Source organism: Buteo buteo, chromosome 26 (genome assembly GCF_964188355.1).
Source record: "Buteo buteo chromosome 26, bButBut1.hap1.1, whole genome shotgun sequence".
NCBI classification, from domain to species: domain Eukaryota; kingdom Metazoa; phylum Chordata; class Aves; order Accipitriformes; family Accipitridae; genus Buteo; species Buteo buteo.
Window position 1 is genome coordinate 1,055,748 of NC_134196.1, and position 16,646 is coordinate 1,072,393.

The 16,646-nt window shown below is 49.4% G+C and overlaps 1 protein-coding gene across 4 annotated transcripts in view; it reads right to left on the reverse strand.

The window, feature by feature from the left end:
* The window catches only part of GPRC5A (G protein-coupled receptor class C group 5 member A), a 25,107-nt gene continuing 8,461 nt past the window's right edge, over positions 1–16,646 (reverse strand). For 2 of the 4 annotated variants that reach the window (XM_075058155.1, XM_075058158.1), the window contains exons 2-4: positions 3,255–4,225; positions 2,219–2,271; positions 1–1,536 (exon numbers count right to left, since the gene is read on the reverse strand). In XM_075058155.1, coding sequence (XP_074914256.1) covers positions 1,444–1,536; positions 2,219–2,271; positions 3,255–4,225 — 1,117 coding nt within the window. In that variant the 3' untranslated portion in view covers positions 1–1,443. Of the gene's footprint in view, positions 1,537–2,218; positions 2,272–3,254; positions 4,226–6,610; positions 15,409–16,646 lie in introns of those variants that run through there. The other 2 variants (XM_075058156.1, XM_075058159.1) reach the window with 2 other exon arrangements.

Genomic DNA, 16,646 nt, shown 5'->3' on the forward strand with positions numbered 1-16,646 from the left:
ATCTCTTTGCCATTTCCCCCCCAGCTGCAGTCTCTCAGGTGGCCCACTCCAACCGACGGAGAGCTGTTTGCTGTCACCCCACTTCCACCTTCCCGTGGAAGAACACCAGTCTCTCATAGTCAGGCTGTTTGGGTTTTTATTAATTAAATATTCCACATACAAAGTACTAAATAAATATATATAGCTGTGTCAGACACCAGTGTACCATACACACCCACTTGGAGAGCTCTGTGTATTTATACACAAAATATCATGGAAAGCTATTTACCAAATGCAAAGCAGGCTACAGAATGATTCAGCTCTGCAGACGTATTGCTCATCACCAGGGTGCAGTCCACGCGGAACGCACACAGCACGCACACGCACACGCGTGCACACACATATATATGCACGCGCACACACACGCGCAGGCTCGCTCACTCGCGGGAAGAAGGGCGTCCGCCCTCCGTAACCTCGCTGCTTGGGAAATGTTTGTGTTTATGCCACATTCGGGAGGAGGCAGAGATCCAAGGTGCACGGGCTTAAATCCCACCAGGGTACTGCAGGTTGCTGCATGGGAGAGGTTTTGTCCGCAGGGATCACAGCCTGGGGCGGCAGGCGTGGGGAGGGAGGGTTTGCAGGGGAGGGCAGGCAGCCTGGGGAGCTCGGCTGGGGCACGTGGTCAGGGGTCAGAGCTGGGAGAGAGGCTGATGCGGGAGCAGAAATCAGAAAATGCGTCAGGGTAAATAGGTGTAGAGGTTTTTATGTCTTTAAATTTCCTTCCCCCCCTCCACCGTGGTCTCTAGGTGATGAGGAACGGGTTGGAAGTGAACATGAAGAAATGAAAAGGACTGCTCTTTCTCTCTCTCTCCCTCTGTCTCTTCTCCACTGATCTCTGGAGGAGAGCCAGGCAGGGCTGGGAGTGGGCACAAAAGTAACAGTGGATAGATAGGGTGTCCTCGGGAGTACCTGAGACGTGTTCACGAGTGGGCAGGAGTGGGGATGTGTAGGGCTGATGCTCCTGCTCCCACCTCTTCTCCCATCAGGTGTAGGGCTCAGGCATCCCCACGAGCTGGTCAGAGCCCGTCCTGGCTGGGGCAGAGCCGGGCGCAGACCCGGCCGATGATCTTCCTGCTGCTCTAGCCCTACCGCATTCCTGTTGAAAATAGGCCAGGACAGGCTCTTCCCAGCACGTTCCTCTGTCAGAAGAGATGAGCTCCATCCCATGGAGAAACAGAGTGAGCGGGGACAGGATGGCCAGAGCGGTGTCTGAAAGCTGTGTCGGAGGAATGAGAGGGGCTACAGGGCTGCCTGTGCGGGGAAAAGAGGACCCCTCTCCTCTCCTCTTTTGCCGGTGTGGGTTGACTCAGTCTCTTCTGCAGGATCGACTCACTTGTCACCCTGTGGCCCATTCCCCACACCTCTGCTGACGGGCACTTTGTCTCTTTGCTCACCGAGGAGCTGCTACATGGGGCCTTTCCCACCAGTGTAGTCATGGTACGGGCTTGTCCGAGCCTTGGGCCGAGGGATGGAGAATTCATTTTGGGGTTCAATGGTCTGCAAAGGAAGCACGGAAGTCTTTAGCTTTCAAAACTAGAGAGAAGTAATAAAATAGGGCTTAAAAAAACCAAAAGAGGGGAGGGAGAAACAGAGCTGAAGGTTTCCTGAGAGTGTGATCGATGGGGCTGTGGAAGAGGATCCTGGCAGAACAAACCATTAAAGGAGACATGTCACCGGAGGACATGTGGGGACATGATGTGAGCTACTAGACCTGGCTAGGCTGTGGTCTGAAGGAGGACTGGTGAATGGACATGGGGACATGCAGGTTGCCCACTCTGGATCTGCACTGCAACTTCCAGTGACTGCTAGTGGGAATACATCCAGGGCACAGGCTGGGGAAAGGAGCACAATCTCCTGAGGGAAGGGCACAGTCTACTGCAAGAATGGACTTCTTACATGATGTCAAATCCAGAAGTACTGAAAACCACAACCTCAGGCTTTGCCTTGGGCCCCTCTTGCCTCCCCATGTCCCTGGGCATGTCACAGCTCGCTCCCCCTGGCCACAGGCACCTCCATGAACACAAGCCACGGTATCGCCCGGCTCCATGCGAAGCACCTGCCTGCTTCCACAAAGCTTGCTCTAGGTCCATTTGTCTTTGCCCCTTCTCCTTCCCTTCCCTTCAGTGCCTGAACAATAGCCTACATGTGGTGAAATGGGTGAAGGGGGGCATGAACTTACCTTCATCTGAAAGTGAGAGGAGTATGGGGAGTAGCTGAGGTCTCCTGCGTCTCCTGAGTCACAAGACAAGAGGTGGGGAAAGACAGTGAGTTAGCATTAGGTGGTAGCTTGGAAATGCCACATGAAGGGAGAATCAAAGGGCCTGTGGCTACGTTAGCAGCTGCTTTTAGACTGATCAAACTATGCGATATGCAGGCAGGAATGGGTTAAAATCCACGGGTGGGTGACATTAAATATTTCCTTATGAAAGCAGGAATGAATGGTATTGTAAATAACAGGACACAGGTGGCCTTGGAGTTTAGACACCTCCCGTTGCCTCACAATTACTGTCATCATCCAGCCAAATCCCTCCCACTGGCATGCCCACCACCCCCTCTGCAGTATTCCCTGGGAAAGCACAGCCTTTCTTGGCTATTATTTACAAACTTGGAGGTCTGACTCCAGGGGACAAACGTGATCTCCATAGCAGATCCATGGGGAGTGCAGTCACATCTCCTACCCACAGATTTGGGAAACCCCAACTGATAAAACATTTTGCTTTGTCCAAGTAGGCATGAGACCCATACAGAAAAGTAAGACCTCCTTGCCTCCTTTTTGGATAATGGGTTCATTTTTAAATGGATAATGGGAACCAGATCAGAACTGGAATAAATAATCTCAAAGGTATAACCTGGAGAGGTCTGAAGAGCTGGAGCATTTCTGAGACAAACAAAAACCTGAATTTTTACATGGACTTCCCAGACATAACAGAATCATAAGGAGTTATATCTCAGCCCCGACACGCAGTAAGTCTCCTACTCAGTCACTCCTCCTACACATCTTTGGCTTTTGCATTGGTCCTTACTCTTTTCCCTCTTGTCTGGAGATTCATTTTCACTTGCATTTCTGAAGTTTCATCAGTCTGAAACTTTTTCCTACCTCTAAATTATCCATCCTCTTCAAATCTTTTCTTGTAGCCCTCCTACCCCTTTCAGCTCATGAGTAGTGCATGTGTGCTTAGGGTTGGGGGACTCTGGAGTTGTTCACTTCATCGTACCTTGCACAATTTCGTCTTGGGTGTAGGCACGGTTGTCCACTCCAGTTGTCTGCTTTATGAACTTGGGTTGGCAGAAGTCATTTTCTGGTGGGTAGTCCCCCAGCTTCAGAGGGGCAGTGAGGAAACAAATTTCAGGGACGATATACATTATCAGGAAGATCCATCCATTGGACACGAGAGCAATGGCCACGACAGGATCATCCCAGCTACGTTTGCTTAAAGCCGTGTTGCCTTTTGTGAGCATAGTGATCCACACTACCCAAATGGCAATGGAGAACAGGATAGTGACAAAGATGTGTGCCCCATGTCTCTTCCAGCTTTTGTAAGGCCCACAGAATGTGAACATGGAAACCAAGAAGGTCAGAGCCATCAAGAAGAGCACGTAGATCAAAAGCATGACAAAGTCCTTGTTGGTCTCCTCCGCAGACATATGCAGAAATTTGTCTTTCTGGTTTACTAACATGGTGACCAAGTACTCAATGCTGATCACAACTTGTACCAGGGCAAAGGAAACAATGAGGAGCAGCAACACCAGCCAGGAGAAGGGCTTTCTTCCTCTCACTAATTTGTTGAGGTTGCAGGCATGGGTGAGGAGGCATGAGAAGCAGAGAGCAAAGATGACTCCAAATAGGAAGAAGCGAGTGGGGCGAGTCCTGTCATTGAGTCGAATGATGAAGGCAAAAGTGAGACCAAAAATGCCGAGCGTGCCTAAGAGAAAGAAGAAATAGACGGAGATCATGTGCCGCTTGCTGTTGTCTTGGACTTTACAGATGAGAAAGAAGAGCGAGCAGATGAGGAAAATGGTGATGAGGACACCAGCTGCAGCCAGCGACTCCAGGACAATCCCCCAGGCCTTCTCCATGTCACAGAGTAGGTAATAGTCAGCATCGATGCTGCCACAGCCTCGGGGAGCCGACGTTGGCATCTTCTCGCCTTCCTGAACAACCTCCCGGTGAAATGTTTCCCCAGAGCTGTAGAAGAAGAAAAGACACAGGCTGTCGTATCAACCACCCGGGTGCTGCCAGCGGTGGGGAAGGAGAGGCAGGACCGACCTTGACCCCTGCCTCACTGGGCAAGGACACTGCAGTGCTCAGGACGTGGGGCTGTGGGAGCAGAGCCAACCCCTTACTTGGCATCGGCTCTCCACCAAAGGCAAGCCAAGCCCCTTAGCAGGAGGCAGTTCACCTCGCACGTCCTCTGCGCTGTGCCTGCGGTTGTGCAATGTTGTAGGAGCGTGGGGAGAAAGCGAGGCGCCTTAGCAGGCATTAGCTCGGTGCCCTGCAGCACAGACTGAGCTTTTGTGGCTGAGCTGTCACTTTTGTGATACAAGAGCAGCAGTTAGTCATAATACAGTTTATGCTCTTTTGACAAGTTCAGACAGCATCAGTACCTTGTACCGGTGAGGTTCAGAGATGAGCAATGCAAACCAGGAAACTCATTACTGTTTCTTTTCCCTTTTTTGCTTTCTCTGAAAAACTCTTGGCTTTGGTTTATGGGTATGAAAGAAGGGGAACTTTAACTACCTTTTACCCTGCAGATAACCAACCCGAATGCCTCCAGAATAGCTCTTTTCACTCCAAATTAAATAGCAAATACAGGCCACCAACCATGAGCCCTAAACTCATATTCCTCCTTCTTCATGACAGTGCAGCAGTAAGAACTGGCTCAGAGACCTTGGTCCCCTTCCCGAGACACTGCCTTGCGCTGGCCGGAGGCCTGACATATCAGAACTAATGCTGTTCATTGCATGAGAAGTAACCGCCAAGTTACTGCTTGAGGAGTCCACGAGTCGAGGACGGACAAGGTCTCTAACGCACCCAGCGCATTCCTGCTGTCTCGTCATGAGGAGCTCAGCGCTGTCTGAGTAAGCCTGGTTTAAGCCCGTCTCGCCAGGAGACCAAATTGGTACCAAATTGCTCAGTTAGTCTCAGGTCTCTAAAATCTATAAAAATGGGAGTTTAGATACAATATCAGCATGAAACATGGAGGAATCTGGCCTTAATGGTGACCCATGCTGGAAAACCAAGGGCTTTCTTTTCTGATATATAAAGAAAAAAGTCAACCTTGCAAAATTTAGTCTTTAGTGCTTGCCAGGCCATTTTTCTTGATTTCCCCCCTCCAGGACAACATACTGCAGTTATGAGGCTGGTTCTAAAACCCTTCCAGCAGATTTTAGGGAGTGTAGGTTGAATCTTCAGTAAATGGCAGTTGATCTAATCAAGGAATGAATGAAGGGGGAAAATATCACTGACTCACTCTCAGCCCCACATATGCCTCAATGCGACCTGCTTATAAATGGTGGAATATTTTTCCAGCTTTTAACCTCACTGCGTAAAAGGAGATGTGCAGCTCTTCAAAAAGCTGGCTACAATCAAATGCAAATCATTCAAATATGCAGGAACTCTGGACTCCCTTGGAGAGAATGGAATTAGTGAATAACACATCCAGGAGTTTTCACAAATCATTGTTCACAAAATTTTGGGGATTTATGATCTCTTGTACAAATAGCTGAGTTATCTGGACATTTGTGAGTAATAAATAATGAACCTTTCTGAAAATCTGGAGAGCAAATGCTACAGTTTTATCCATGGACATTCACTGTTGATAAGATTAGCTTATCTATTCACAGCTCTGGCAGATACAGACTGGTGCCTGCTGTCGGGGCAGGTGGAGAGCTCAGAGACCCAGCGTGAGACCCCAGGGCAGCACTGAGCACACCCAGAGCTTTGGGTCCTGACCGGCGCTTACTGCAAGTGGTACTTGCCCCAGTTGCCTGCCACAGCCCTTGGAACAAATAGGATGGGAAGAACCTCGCTGCCTTGGAGAACTTGGCCACTTGCACCGACTTTTACTCCCTTTTCTTTTTTTTCCAGGGTAGATGTCCTTTGAGGCACGAAGAATCTCTGCACTGTCTCCTGGGTGAGTGTTGTCCCCCAGAAGCTGAGTTTGCTCACCCAGCACCTACAGAAGTGTCTGGGATTTCCAAGGGGCTCTGCAGTCTGTGCAAGGGAGCCTGTGCTGTGGTAACTTCATGGCTTACCCCAAATCAGGGTTCTCACTTTAGTGCTGAGTCTTCCCCCTCCAGCCTGAGCCTCCTCTCTCATTGATACTTGTGCATAAAATACACCCATCCAGCCACAAATTTCAAATCATTTCCCAGGAAGGTCTGCCGTAACTCCCCCCGCTCCAGCTGGCAATCCCATGTTAGAGTCAAGGGTGGGAGGCATTCTCCGTTTGCTGTGGCACCCCAAGCCCCTGCTCTCCCACCCCTCAGACCCACGGTCCGGCACGCCATCCCACCCCAGCTGCAGAAGGCAGGTCCACCCTGCATCCTGTAGGACATTGCCTTGAATTACCTTTCTGGGTCCTGCCCGGAGAAGGCGACAGGGAGGCTCCGGCTAGAAAAGGCAAATTCCCAGTGCACCAGTAACACAGTCACCTCCGCTTCTGTAACCCCAGCCAAGCAGCAGCCCCGCGCTCACCCTCCTCGGGGAGCTTTAACACCTGGAGGGCTGAGGAGGTGTGCCTGAGCACGCCTATTCCAGTTCCACCGCCTCTCCCCTCTGACAGCACACAACTATGAAAATATGGTCCCGTGCCAGGAAATGAAGTAAAGCCTCCTGACGTCAGCGGGGCACTCACCCCCGCGTCGGGGTGGAGATGGAGCCGCTGCCTGTCCCAGCCCTGGGACGGCATTGAACTCAGCCAAGCGCCTGGGACGGTGCTCCCCTGCCTGACTCCGGTGGGGACTGTGGCTAGGAATAGGGACTGCTCCAATAGGTCCAATTAGGTCCAATAGGACCAATAGGTCCCCTCCCTGCTCCAAGCCTTTTGTCTCTTTGCGTGCTTTTCTGGCAGATAACCGCTCGCGAGGTGGAAGGCGAGGAGGTTGTGGGATGCAAACGGGCCCACAGCACTTGGAGGGAGAGCGGCTGCAAGCCCGGCTCCAGAGATGGTTTCCTCGGGGCTCTCGCTGGGCGCTGTGGGGACACGTCTGCTCCGCTCGTCCCTTCCACCTCGGCCAGCGAGAGCCACCGGCTCCTTTTCCTGAAAAGGGAGGTTTGCCTTTCCTGGTGTCTCGCTGAGCCCAGCCCTGCTCTCCGAAGGCGCAGTTCTGTCTGCTCATGAGTGCTGAGTCACTTTGTCCAAATTGCTGGCCCGAATGGTTAATGAATGAAGGCAATGACGAATTCCCCCTTGCTCTACATTGTGCCTCTGGCCTGACACACCTGTTGGCACAATCCCATGAAAAGCCCCAGCTATCTCCAATGTGTCCATGGCTTCGTCTGTTATTTTAAATATTACTCACTGGGAGAATTTTATTATTCTGATTAAGGAATTGACATCGGGGCCTATCCCCACCAAGCACTCAGTCCCTACATACAGCCCCTAAGCCTGGAAATCCCTCCTGCTCTCTGGAGGTTGCGCTCCTTCCCAAAACCGGGGGAGCAGCTCTACATATCCGTGCTGAGGTCTGACTGCCCATGGTTGTCTCATCTGCATATTAATTCTGTTTGTTTGTTTGTTTTAGGGCCCCTGGCTTATTTCTGGGTGCTGATCCCTTTCAAATGTCACTTGTGGAGACTGCCACGGAATACATACAAGAGAGTCCTCTCTTGCACCCCCCAAGAAGCACCCGAGGGCCTGCAGGGATGAGTGGCTCATCGAGTGAAAGGCAACGCTCGGTGCAGTCACTGCGGGGTGGCCCATGCTGAGCCCTGGGACAGCTCTTCGTGTCCTTCCTACTTTTCATTTCAGTGTGAAATCCTGAGGCTTCTTAGGAAAGGACATACCAGGTTTCTTTACATGAAATTAATCTCAACTTTAAAGTAGGTCCCAGACTTAGTGAGCCAACCAAGGAGGAGGCAGTTGTGAAAAATGAGAGGAGGAAAGGAGGAGTGATGGAGAGGAGTGTAGCACCAGCTCAGTGGGACCCAGCCTGTCTAGGAAGACATCCCGAGAAGCTTTCAAAGGTCACGGGTCACCGCCAGCCTATTTGCATCTTGTCAGAGCACATTATGGACTGCCAGCTACTTCCCTACATTTACACAGACACACAAAACCCCACGGAAGGCAGCATGTCAAATTATAGCGGGGGGTGGGGGGAAGAAGAAAAGATAAGAAGAGTAACACTACCATCTTCCAGAATGCCTGAGAAATCCTTGAGAGTCAGTCATCAAACACACCCTGTACTTTCAAAAGGCTAATAAATGGGGCTAATTTAAAAAAAAAACATCCCAAGCGACTTAGGAGCCCCAGTGCTGCTGATTCCTGGTAGGTAGCCTGAGCAATGGTGCCCATGGCCCTCATGCTGTGCCACGGAGGGTGGTGAAGCATCGCTGGTCTACATGGGTACAAATGGCACAACAATCACACCAGAAAGGTGAGATGATTGTCACCTTGCTTTAGGGACAGGATGCAATTTGCAGATAGAGGCACCTAAATTTAGATGTCTGACGGTTGTTACCTAAATGCGAGCTGGGTACCTCAGCTCCCAAACAGCCAAAAGCTCAGGACTGGCCCCGCTGGTTGGATGAAGGTCCCTATTTCTGTGTGCGCTGAAATGCTCCCAGGTGTCCTTGGCTGGATTGCCTGGGGCCTCATCATTTGAGATGCCACAGGGTATCCTGCTCAGTTTCCAGGAACCACTCCAGGAGCACATGGGTCTCCCATACCTCCTGTATCAGATCTGGCAGTCCTGTGCAGATATTTTGGATACCCTTAGGCATCTCAAATCACCTTTTTAATGGATTGAGTGCTGAATTTCCACTAGCTATTTCAGAGCTGAGATGCCCAGCTTATATATAGGTACCTAGATGTAGATGTCCACCGTATGGATTTCATTCTGTGCATCATCAGCATCAGCATAGACAAATAGTTCATTGAAGGTACTGTAGCTCAGTCACCAGTAACTCAGTCACCAGCACAGGGATGGCATATAGGGTAGAAGAGCTGGGGGAAACTACCCTTCTGGAGCATCAGCTCACACTGAATAACCCAGGGGATCGCAGACGGTCCTAGGCACCAGTGTGTGGGCAATTAGGTTGACTCCTGGGTGTTTACATAGCAGACTTCTTCATTGGAGGCAGTCATCCAGATTCCCACTATAGTTGGTGGAGAGAAAGAGGCACTTCCAGGGGAGTTTCAGTTGACCTGCTTCATGACAAACCAAATCACACCTGAGAAGTATATTTCTCTCCAACAGAGGTGAAGGGAGACCAGATAATGAATTTAGATACAGATCTTTATGCTTGTCAGCTGAATTGCATAGCAAGTCTCCAAAATCTTTTCAACACAATCCAGTAGCAAAAGGCTGGTAACATTGGAAGTTCCTTTGGGTGGGAGGCTGTTGGTAGCAAAACAGCTTGCTTTGGCCATACCGCAGCCCTGGACAAGCAAGCTGGCTGCTGATGAATGGGAAGGAACAGTAGCTAAGGCTGACAAGGAGTGGCAGGGATGGCAGCAGGGACCGACCCCTTCAGGCAACAGGCACCCACACCTCCCCTTCCAGTCCTCGGGCAGCAGGAGGAGGAGGAGGAGGAGGAGGACGAAGGCTGGGTTCTCCCTCTGTGTCAGCTCCACTCCTTTCCCCTTCTCGCTGCTGGCATTGCCTGGCCCTGCTCCCTCCCGTGGGGTGCCAATGCCCAGTGCTGCCCACTGTGCCCTGGGCCAGCTCTGCTCCACCAGCTTCAGTGCCGCAGGGCTGAGTGGCCAGCGAAGGGCGAGTGCTGCAGCCCCGCTCAGCTCAGCCAGGTCTGGGGGAGAGAGCACGTCTGGGAGGTTCAGGGACTGAGTTAGTATCTCTCATTAAGCCAAGTAATAAAGCAAGTAGATGCCTGGGGAGAGACGGTGCTTGGCGCTGTGGAATGTGTCTAAATAACATGTTTATTTTTAGTCACTGGTATTGGCTGTGTTGTGAATTATGTTTGTGTCATTCCTCCTGCTTAGCTACCTGTGCAGTACATTGACAACACAAGAACGGCCTCACTCCCTGAAAAAATCCCCCCTGCCAGCACTTATCACAGTCATACTGAGCTAACATTAGAACAGCCTCCACCCTGTCCTGCCCCATCCATTTCCTTCGTCCTTCAAGCAGTTTAGATATAAACATTATGACACCCTTGGAAACAGCCTGGCACAGAGGTGATGGGTCTTCAGTCCAGGCAGCCAGCGCGGAGCACCTCTGCCTTAGACAGGAGCGAAGACAAGGGCAGGGGGTGTCCTTTCTGGAAAGGGACACGTAGTGCCCCTGCATAACACTGGGCTTTCTCCTGGGGGTCCTGTCCCTGAATCACTTGTGCTCTGGCTCTGAAAGCATGTACCCAAGGATTACCAAAACACCTGTCTAAGAGCTGAATCCTTTTCCTTTGGAAATTAAAAGTGTGGCACCAAAAAGCAAATGTTATCTAAAAAAATTGCAAAATAAACTTATACTAGCACCCTTCAGAGCTGTTACTTGTCTCTGCAGCCATCAGCTTTTCCAAACTGCATGCTGTGCTCCCTGCCATTTTCAGTCTCAGGAACAAAATAAACATTTCTAGTATGTAACAGCAATGTGCTTTGCTTTGCTTTGAGTGTTGATTGCTGCCTTCTCTCAAAGAAGCTCCTTTCTTTAAATGAGTAGGTTTTGGCCAATCCCTTTCTCCTCCTGGCTCCTAAATGCCCAGATTCTTGGTACAGGACGTTCATGATTTACTGGGAGGGGGAGAGCTTTGGGCAAGTAAAGGGCAAGGAGACTTGTTAAAATACTGAAATCAGTGCTAGTGGGTATGTCCTATAAACAGAAACTTTCAAACCTGTGAACTACCTGCCAGAGCACCTAAATTGGTGAGAAGACCCTGCTTCTGGAAATGTAATGGAAACAGACTGCCTGGTCCTCCATGAGGAACATAATGCTCTGCTGTGCTGCAAACAGGAGCACTTCTGTACACAATCCCAGGTATGGTCAGCCTAGTACCTGGAAACCCAGGGGTACAGGGTGGCTTCCGGAGCACCCGCCGAAACTGGGCTGAGTTCATGCCTTAGACTTGCTCCTATCCCACAGGGGCGGGTGTCACACTGTTTTTCATGCTCCACAAGCATGGAAGCCGGAGCAAGAACAGGCAGAAATAAGTAGAAAGCAGCTAAGAGCACCTATGGCTGTGATCATTTTGAGCCTTTTCATACAGCTAAACTGGTGCTCTTGAAGGCTGTGAGCAAGTTAAAAAAGAAATTAGATTTATCACCTCCTTTAGGACTTTCAACAGTACGCTGATAAACATTTCACTCACAACAACTGAGCCATTCCTCTAGATGTAGTTTCCTGGGGGTATCCCGTACCCATCCACTTACCAGAACAGCTAAGAAGGCTCCTTTATGGCATTAACCTCATCTGATTTTGTGCTGATGTGTTCCCAAAGCAGCAAGTCACGCTGCTATGGATGAGTGAGTATTGTATATAGACAGACATTTGGGGAGAAGTGCGTAACTCTCAGGAAACAAGGGATCTGAAAACATACCAACTGGTGGCTTGCCTGATACCCCCAGAAAGGAAAACATGCCAAGGGAGATCCAGGAGAATCTGCCTTTTCTCTCTCCCAGAAAGGCTGATCCCAAGGCTGGGGAAATGATTTAGGAGAGAGGGGATGTCTGGCTGCATCTTTAGCTCATGAAGCCAGACTCTAAGCAAAGCACTCCAGGACGAGTCAGCCTTTGCTTTCCCTGCATGCCAGTCCTCATTTTGGTACCCTTGCCTGGCTCCTAATAGTGCTCCCTTCAGTATTCCTTGCCCACTGTGCCTGGAGTAATTTTCCCTTTTCCCTCCTTTTCCACTCCACACTGCAGGGTTGAAATGACTGGCTGAGATTCTCACTGCGAGAGGATTAGGTCCTCTCTTGCACGGGTGGCTGTTGGCAATAGATGTTCTGAGACAGCCATCCTGCCCTGGAGTCTGAGGCTGATTTCTCCTGTCAGCAACGCCTTGGGTAAGAGGCTCTGCAGAGGACTGCTGCTGTGCAAGCAGCATTCCTGGGAATCAGGTTGCACACAAAAACTCCCTGCTCAACAATACAGAAAATTCTGCTTTACTGCTCCTGGATCAAACACCACCGCAACGACACAAAACAAAGCTGAGGTCCACCATAAATCACTCCTCCCTTTTAGACTTCATTGGGAAAAAAAAAAGGTGTTGATAGATTTTATATTTTATCAACAAGCTTTATGCTGGTACAGATCTGTGTACCCACACAGCCGGCATAAAAGCTGGCATAAGCTCAATATTGTCTGTCCTGGCTAAATTATCAAAAATACAATTGTATTTACATGTTTAATCTTAATCAGACACATTCTATTGAGCAATATGGTTGTGCACAAATCTGTTATTGACTGCAGAACCATGGCCTGGGATCAGGCAGCAGTTTTGGTTGGTCTGTGTTATCCAACCAAGGCTAATCATTAATCGATGCTCTGATTTTTCTTGAAGGAAATGGGCAGTGGGGGAGAAAAATATAAGGAACAATTGTAAGGTAAGCCTATTGCTCCTGAATATTTTCTTGCAGTTTAGAGCAGGTCCCCAGGTCAGGCAGTTCTTGATCGCTGTGTGCCAAAACACCCAGAGTCACCTCTTGGAGCTGGAGAGCTGCTGAGGAGCCACGTAGGTCCCTGGGAACCCCAGTCAGGCTTCAGGGAAGTGTAACCAAGGAACGTGATAACACACAAAGCTTTGGTGCTAGCCCTGATGAAGAATGTCTTACTGCAGCCCTGGGAGAACGAGCTTTTTGTCTGCAGTTTCGTCTTCTGGGGTGTCAGGTGCTTGGCAGCAAAGCTCAGGCAGATGGAGGTGGGGGGAGATGGTCTGTGTTTCTCTTGTCTGGAGCTGGAGACTGCTGGAAGTGCTATGCCAGTGCTGACCTGGCAGGAATGTGAGTAAGTAATAGTTGCCAGATTATACATATAAATGGTTTATAAAGCAAACACCTCAGTTCTGCTTGCTAGTTCACCCTAGGTAAAGTTTGTTGCTTGGCCATAATTATATATGACCATAAAACTCCACAAGGTACCTTTCAGGGCAGCTCAAGCACTCTTAAGTCAGCAACCATGAGGGAAGCCCTAGCTCAGCCCACACTGCAGTCCTTCCCCAGCCCAGTGCACATGTGCCAAAAAGGCCGATGCAGCCTTGCAAACACTCAGAGATGGGATGGGAGGGCCATGCTTTCAGCATGCAAGAAATAGCTTTTCGCTCAAACCCTAAGGACTCCCCTCCCTTTGGCAACCCAGGAGCCAGGGGAATTGCTCTGCAGACAGCAGCAGCCTGGAAGCACTTGGTTTCTGGCACAGGTAGATGGCATGCCCTGGGAGCCTGGAGGTCTGGTGCTCCTCAGGCATGCACAGACAGCACTGTGTCCCACCATCGCAGGGGGAGTGCAGGTGGTAGCCTAGGACCCTCATGCTGGGTGGAGGTTATAGGGCTCGCTGGGCAACAGAGCTCGGTATGCTCCATTTAAAAGGCCAGCACATTGCTGGGCACCTTCCTTTCACTTGGTACAAGATGATGAATGCAGGCCTCCTTCCACCACTTCTTCCATCATGTTGTACATTAAGGTGAGTGGGTTGCTCTTCTAACCTTGAGGACAACACAGGCACAGAAGTATCCCCAGATACTGCCTCAGCAGAAGCCCAGGACCACAGTTCAGCTCTTCACTCCTCCCACCAAAACCCTTTCTGGAATGATTCTCCTGGTGCAATATTTGTCAGGAGCCATCAGTTCTTGCATCAACATGAAGGTCTTTCGAGTTTCCTCCTGTCCTACCTGCTAATCACAACCGATGCTTTACGAGATCTCCAACTTCCTAGTATCACCAGTAACATTAAGCTCCCTAAGGGACATAGCAATGTTCATTTGGTGCATGCCTGCTGCATCTGGTAAAACAGCATAAAAATCTATGACAATGATACACATTGAAGTAGCTGTACTTAGGGAAAATGAGGGGGAAAGTGCTCTATTCTCTCTGCTTCACTAAGGCAGAAGTTTAAATGGGTGTGTTTAAGAGGCCTGATAGCATTCCTGCTCCAGCTGCTTGCTTCTGTAAAATGATGCCTTTCCTTGCAGTTTCATCCTAATCTCGGTGGGCACATAAGCACACACAAAAATGCATACCTGGGTGCAAGCACGCACACATAGAAGCCCGGCCGCACCCAGCCTTGCATTGCCTGCTGCGCTTTTTCCTCTGTTGTTGCAATATCTATTAAAACTAGATAAAAATGCAGGACTTGCAAGGTGCGAGGGTGCTGTTGGTGGAAATGATAGCAGACAGGTTGAGAGAGAGAGAGAGAGAGGGAGACTGCAATAGCAACCCAGGAGTGCCACTGAAAATGGTTTTCCATAGAAAATTCACTGCAGGATGTTTAGCATGTGCTACACTGCAATAGGACCCCTCTGCTTGCTTTGTGAAGCCACATCTGAAAGATCTGCACTCTTTAAATGCTGGCTAGTTCAGTGGCTGCACTTTGTAAAGATGGAGCACTTGAGGCCATAGATTTGAATGCTAGCCAGAGAAATTAAGTACTTGAGAACTGAAGCTGAGGCCCTAATGTAATCCATTTCATTATCCTCCCTTTAATTCTATCACAATAAAGAGTGGAAATCTCAAAGGGAGAGTTGACTGGAAAATGCAGTCTGTGCATAAAATCCTACTCTTACTGTTTTAAGTCTTCTGATGAATGCAAAGAAAAAAATAACTCTTCAAATATGCAGTCTTAAACACTCAGTCGCACATATACAGATGAATACACACACACACTCTTTCTCACTCCTTTAACCAAAAACCCATCATTCCACGTAAAGTTCAAATGGAAATTTCCACTGATGATTCAGATCAGCTGGCAGGACTCAAAGTGTCTCCTGATTTGCTGCTGGGATAGTTGCTCTGTCTCACCTCACACCTTCATTTAACTCCTCTCCCGATTTCAGATAAGCCTGTGGGGACATCTGCCATCTGACTTCATGGTCACTAAAGGTATTTTGAACTTACCATGTTTGCACGGATCTAAACAAGCAGCAGTGCTTGGTTAGAAAAGAGCATTACACTGTTGAATGTGAAGTAGAAACTTATGTACTCCAGGAACTTCCACCCTGGATGCTGTGCCCACGGCTGGGAAGAGGCGAGGTCTGAACTAGACAGAGAATACAGCCAATTGCCAAGTCTCTGGCCTTGATTATTTTTCCTCCAACCTTCTTGACAACCCAGGAGGTCCCCTAAGTCAGAGAGAAAAACATCAGTGTGCAACCATTATTAGTAGCCAAATGGAAAGGACTTGGCTGGAAGGAAGGAGGTTAACAAAGTTTCTGGCTAGCAGTATGGAGAGAGAGCATGTGCTTCAATTTGGACCAGTAACCTCAACTTAAGGAGCCCCTTTCTGGCCTGGCGCTGCTGTGCTCCTTTCCTCCTGGCCCTGGGTTAGGAAGGACAAGCAAGCTCTCCTGTGGGAGCCCTGCTGTTCTCCAGACCCAGCAACCCTGGCTGTTTTCTTGGTAAACAGAAGTGACTCCCCCTAAGTGACAGCCATACCCCAGGGAAGGGTTTAGTGAAGGTCTAATTGCCAATTAACCTCTTCAGAAATGCAAACACAGCTTCAGCTAATGGTATGAGCAATCCAGGAAAGCATCAGAGATGAGGCATGGTTCTTGGTGTGTGCATGATATGGCAAAGGGAAGCTTCAGCCTCCCCACAGCAGGTTCTTCTCCACTTCCATGGTTGTTGTATTGCCCAATAATCCCTTCCTTGTTCATTATTAACAAACTCTCATAACAGACATTTGTTTGCAGTAACGAAATACCAACTGGCACACAAGCAGCTCTCCTGAAAAGGCTGTAAAGTGCTTTTTCCAGGAATCCCTGGCTGCGGATGGGACCTCACCTGAGGGTAAAACCTAGCAGCTGTTGGACACCAGACAGTGCCGCTACATTTCAGCAAGCACACAATACTCCATCTCTGGGACCTGCAGGGAGGTTCATTTAATCACACAGAAAACTCATTGCCTTTGTGCTTACATTTTAAAAGGCAAAAGGAATCAATACAAATTTTGGCTCTGACCTTCTGCTTGGCACACAACATGTCCCATCATGTGTGGGATAAGCCAAGGTATATTCTTGGGGGGAAAAAAAAAGCCTATGCTATATGTGAATGAAGGGACCCCACACATGCTATGGATTTGAGCAATATTATTGCTGACTCCAAGGGCTTTATCAAGTTACAGGGCTATGATGTACATAGCGGTGAAGTTACCATGAGATCTTAGGTTACATGGGGTTAGCTTTTCCTCAGCCAGAACTGAATTCACACAGTAGATCTGATGCTGTGTTGAACTGGAACCGAACTAAACCAACTTCAGTTCTTACCTGACAACCCAAATAAG